Genomic DNA, 4,979 nt, shown 5'->3' with positions numbered 1-4,979 from the left:
GTGGTGCTGGGAACGGGGCTACGTGGGAGGATGCAGGCACACAAAAATTCTCCATAGCCCCTCCATGGTCCTCTCTCCCAGCGCCACCACCACCAAGTCAGGCACAGCATGGCGCAGTCCCCCACTGTGAAGCATGTGGGGCTGCCTTCCAGCCTCAGCCCCCCCTCCCTCCCACACAGATCCTGAAGTAACTGCCTACCCCTGGATACATCCCTCCCTCACAGCAGCAGGCCCTGGCCACACCCGGAAGTGGGGCGCTGGGCACTCACCCCACACCCGGATCTCCGGGGACACTCGCTCCTCTCTGATCCGTTTGGCCTCGTGGAGGAAGACGCACCGGACCCGCGCCCCGTCGTCCTGCAGCGTGGGGGTGAAGGTCAGGGAGGACGTGAGGCGGGTCCCAGCTCTCTCCTCGGTCACTCTCCAGCCCGGGGGGAGGGCGGGGAACAGTGGCTGGTGCTCGGGGCTCTCCTGGTCCCCAGCGCTCTCAGGCACCGTCCTGTCCTCGCTGTGGATCCTCTCCCATGTCACAGCCATGTCCTCGGGGAACGTCCCCTCCATGGAGCAGCGCAGGGTCACCTCCTGGCCCAGCAGGCACCGCTCCGGCCCCTGCACCTCTGCGACATTGTAGGAGACCGCCCAGCCTGGGGGCCAAGCAACCAACACAGGACACGGGTCAGCCTGGGATCGTCTGGTAGATGTGTCCAGTCTGAGCCCAGGGCAGGGAACCACTGTGGGAATGGCTTCTCCAGCTCAGGCATCCTTGCTCCTTCACTGTCACCTCCCCACTCTCTGGTCCATCCCCTCCCTCTGTGCCCCTGCACCCCAACTTCACACTCTACCTTTTTTTCTCTTCCTCCAGAAGTAAATGGCTGCAGCGGCCGTGGCTCCTGCTCCGATCAGGATCCCCAGGACGGCTCCAACCACGGCACCAGTCTGATCCGGTGCTGCACGAGAGGACAAGGCAGAGCTCCGGTTGCAGATCTGCTCTGACGGGAGGAGGGGGACCTTCCCCACGACCCGAGCCAGACCCCACCCGCAACCCATTCCTTCATCAGGTCGCAGGGGCAGGGCACACACAGGGCCGCATCTCTCTTGTGGCTACCTCTGGCGCGTGGCCTGGCATCCTTTGTGCCTCAGGCAAGGGGGCAGGTGAAGGGCCCGTGTTTTTTTTTTAAAGAAAATACTTCTATATATATATAGTTAAATGTTAACTATACATCAAGACACAAGCCAGACCCTGCCCTCTCCGTTGTGAGCGTTAGGATGGTAAACCTGGTCTTTACCTGCTCTTTTCACTTCCTTTTCCCTCCTTTTGTTTCTCGCCCTTTTTCCCTGCAGAGTTATGGTGAGCCCGAACACTGAAAGCATTGGTCTTGCAGCTGATACATTGCTTTCCTGTGCCCAAGTTAGAGATGTGACTGGGCAGAAGGCTTAAGCAGCAGAAGCGTAACGCTAATTCTAACTAACACCAGCAAAATGACAAGTGTGTTTAATAAGTGGGATGTGGGGCTTCAAATGGTGAATCCTTTGTCTCATCATTGGACCGGTTGTTCAGTCGGGGAATAGAGGCACTCACACCAGACGGGAGGAAACCAGTGGTGTAGCAAGAGGGAAAATGCAAAAGTAGGGTTTTAAGATGAGTAACCGCAGGTGACCGAGGGTAGTAGGGGTGACGACTTCACACAGGCGCAGAGTGAACGTTGCCATGGTAATGGGCTAACGCATGGCCAGCTCCATGGAAATGAAGGCAGGGCGGAGCCATGGGCGTAACGGGAGGAGGTCGGGGGAGGGAACTGGGCATGGTTTAATGCTAATGACTGTAGCCTGGAAGGTATAACTGTATGAACGCACTGATGCTCTGGGCCGCTGCCCAGTTGGGTGGGGACCTGCCCGAAGTTGCCTCCACTTCAATAAAGCTGGTGAACGCAGTGCGTGCTGGTGTTTGCCCCACGAGGGGCCGTGCTCTTGATCCCGTGGGCAACTGATGTGTCGCCTCCTCAGTCGTTGGGCCTCACGTGGAGTCGAGGTTTAACAGTGAGCTCTGGGATGCTGGGGACCCTGCGCTTGCCCAGGCACTGGGAATTGAGGGGCCTGGACGCAGCAGCCCACGAGACCCCTCCAGGCCTGCGTCCCTCTGCTCCTTGGTGCTCCAGCTCCCCTGGGAGGGAAGGAGCGTTCCTGCTTGCTAATGCAGCCCCCGACCATGCTGGTCTGCAGCTCAGCGCCGCCTGCACGCTGGCCTGGTACAGCTCTGTGCTCCCTTGGGGAGGGGGCAGGTGAAGCGCCCTTGTTTGTTTTTTTTTAAAGCATATATATATATAGTTATCTATACATATAAATCATCTTGCATAAACCTGTCACTGCACACCTGAAACCACATTAAGAACCTGCACAACCATGACAATAAATGCAGCTGCTCCCCGGCACCTCCACCCACTGCCCTTCCCAGCCTGATCACAGTCCCTTAGTGCAAGCCCCGATTTGGGGTTTACATTCCCAGTTCCCCCGTGTCCAGAGTCAGGGCAGCAGGCAGGTCCCAGTGCGGGCTCTCACCTCGGATGTCCAGGGAGACGTCCTCCTGCAGTGGCTGCTCCAGAGCCTCGTGGCGGACGTAGCAGGACAAGATGCTATCGGCATTGCTGCGGGCGGGGGTGAAGGTGTAGGTGAGGGTGAGGTTGAAGGTCCCGTCTGCGTTCCTCTGGGGGCTGGAGCGGGTGAAGCCCTGCAGGACCTCCCCGTCTCTCAGCCACGCCACGTCCACGTCCTCGGGGTAGAACCGCCCCACGTGGCACAGGAGGGAGGTCTCGGCATCGGCCACAACTGGTTTTCTTGGGACGGAGAGTGTCGGGGCAGCTGGAAAACAGAGTCACTGTGCGCCTTGGGACTCAGGTCTTGAGACTTGGGACATGTGCCAGTCCCCTTGACGGGTTGGGCACCCACATGACCACTGAGGCCACGTGGGACCTGGGCCCCCAGCAGGCGTCACCACGGCGGTGTGGGTCTGAAGGGCTGGGACAGCCCTGCGCAGCAGGACACAATGGGTGCCCGAGCTGGCGCTGAACCCAGGGTCTGACATGACAAGAGCAAAGAGTCCCTCGGTCTCTGGCGAGCATTGCTTGTTCAACACCTCACTGCACATGGCGCGGGGCTGTGTGTTTGTGTCCCCATGAACCCACCCGTGTCCAGCCTGAGCACGGCCAGACTGCCCGTGGGCCCCTCTCTGGTCCTCACCGAGCAGGCGCAGGATGGTCTCCCCGTGGTGCTGCTGTGTCCCGTACCCCACAACACACCGGTACAAGCCCCCGTCGGGCACGGTCACCGCGACCAGCGACAAGGAGGCGTCTCCGCTCTTCAGTTCCTTGTGGGATGGCAGGCTGGCTCTGGGCCAGGCCTGGCTCCTGCTGTGCTTAAAGGAAGCCACCTCCTGATCCAAGAAATACCACATCACCCGCAGGGAGTCCAGGGCCACCGGCCCCCCGACATCGAACCGGCACTGCAGCAGGGCCCCCGAGCCCACGCGGGCCGTGGAGGAGGGTGCCGTGGTCACCTGCCGCTGGGAACCTGCCCGGGAGCCAGCCGGGAGCCCCCGCGGGGCGGGGCCGGCGCAGGGGAGAGGCTGCCCAGGATGGCACACCCCGCCGCGGGGACCTGGTGCAGGGAGATGGGGGCTGGGGGGGCAGGGGCCTGCTGCGCTCGGGGCAACGGGACTTCACCCCCACACGCTGAACTGCCCCCTCTCCGTCACCCGCACCTTCCTCCCACGGGGTTTGGCCAGGCTGCCCCAGGGCTGCACACCCGCCCCAGCCCCCGGCTGCCCCCACACCAACACCAGGGGAGCAGCGGGACTGGGATTATCCTGTGGGGCAGGGAAAAGGGGAGAAAGGAGCAGGGCCATGTAAAGGAGCAGACTGCCCAGGCGCTGCCCCAGGGCTGCATCTTTCCCTTCATCCTGCCAGAGTCCTTGTCCCTGGGGCTGAAATGGATTCCCAGCAGCTGCTCTCTGGCTTTCGGTTTCCCTTGGGAAGGAGCCAGGCCCCAGCTGGGATCAACCCGAAGGGGCTCCATCCTGTGCCAGGAGCTGAAATGGGTCTGGGACCGGGGCCAGGCCCAGCTCTTGCCCTTCTCGACAGCCCCGTGGCTCTGAGGAGCGGATGGGAGAGTCATCCCGGGGCCTCCCCTGTCCTGGGAGCAGGACCCCAGGGCAGGCTTAGGGCTGGGGGGCTCTGGGGATCCCGGCCCCTCCTGCTCCCTGCCCGGGGTCTGCTCCCAGGGCCCCAGTGCTCCCGACTGCCCAGAGCCGCAGCCCCGGGCAGGGAAAGGTGCACAGCAGGAGGGGCAGTGTGTGCTTTGAGGTCCGGTCCATCAGCTCCTCCAGGTCTCAGTGTCCTGGGACCACTGGGCACCACGGAGGGGGTGTCTCCTGCACCAGCTGATCTCCACACCCCTCCATGCTCTTGTACAGCCCACGTCTGACCCGGCCGCCCTGGGCAGACCCAGACGCAAACACGGGGCCACTGGGACTTCTGTTCCAGGCATGTTCAAGAGACAGCACCCGGCTGCCCCTGCACCAGGGCTGAACACGGCCACCACAGCCCGGCCCTGCCATCCCTCGCCCCAGCAGAGCAGGGGTCGGCACTTACCTGCTGTCCCCAGGAAGAGCAGAGGCAGGAGCAGGCCCCCGAGGCGCAGGGCCCAGGCATCCGTCTGTCCCGCCACAGTCGCCATCTCCTCTCCTGCGAGGCAGCGTGGATCCGTGGGCCGTGGCTTTGTGCTTTCCCCTTCCTGGTGTGGCAGGGAGGGGCTGGGAGCAGGGGCCAAGGTGCAGCGTGAAGCCCGAAGCCGGAGCTGCTCCTGCCCCACCCCACAGGGCTGCGGAGCCGGGGCCAGCCCTGCCCATGGCCTGGGGAGAGCAGGGGTGGGTCAGCCCTGAGCTCTGCACGGCGTGTGGGGTCCCCTCTGCTCCCGTGCCTGGGTCG

The 4,979-nt window shown here is 62.9% G+C and overlaps 2 protein-coding genes across 2 annotated transcripts in view; both read right to left on the bottom strand.

Moving 5' to 3' along the window:
* Positions 1-625, bottom strand: part of LOC106723267 — a 4,377-nt gene extending 3,752 nt beyond the window's left edge. The window contains exon 1 of the mRNA XM_025195271.1: positions 277-625. Coding sequence (XP_025051056.1) covers positions 277-561 — 285 coding nt within the window. The 5' untranslated portion in view covers positions 562-625. The remainder of the gene's footprint in view (positions 1-276) is intronic.
* Positions 626-2,491: 1,866 nt separating this feature from the next.
* LOC112548716 (natural cytotoxicity triggering receptor 3 ligand 1-like) lies at positions 2,492-4,728 on the bottom strand. Its single transcript, XM_025195270.1, has 3 exons — positions 4,644-4,728; positions 3,235-3,564; positions 2,492-2,856 (listed from the first exon to the last, which is right to left on the bottom strand). The coding sequence occupies exons 1-3, from the start codon at positions 4,726-4,728 to the stop codon at positions 2,492-2,494; spliced, it is 780 nt and encodes a 259-aa protein (XP_025051055.1).
* Between the last annotated feature and the right edge of the window lie 251 nt (positions 4,729-4,979).

Source organism: Alligator sinensis, unplaced genomic scaffold (genome assembly GCF_000455745.1).
Source record: "Alligator sinensis unplaced genomic scaffold, ASM45574v1 scaffold657_1, whole genome shotgun sequence".
In the NCBI taxonomy this organism is placed as follows: domain Eukaryota; kingdom Metazoa; phylum Chordata; order Crocodylia; family Alligatoridae; genus Alligator; species Alligator sinensis.
The sequence above is the reverse complement of the archived record's forward strand: the minus strand, read 5'-3'. Positions and strand labels throughout refer to the sequence as shown.

What these genes read in the sequence shown, in the direction of transcription:
- LOC112548716 (XM_025195270.1), bottom strand. Translation starts at nt 4,728, where the DNA reads ATGGCGACTGTGGCGGGACAGACGGATGCCTGGGCCCTGCGCCTCGGG. An exon ending in GCTCTTCCTGGGGACAGCAG is followed by an intron (nt 3,565 to 4,643) that starts GTAAGTGCCGAC and finishes GCTCCCGGGCAG; the next exon opens with GTTCCCAGCGGCAGGTGACC. An exon ending in GACCATCCTGCGCCTGCTCG is followed by an intron (nt 2,857 to 3,234) that starts GTGAGGACCAGA and finishes TCTGTTTTCCAG; the next exon opens with CTGCCCCGACACTCTCCGTC.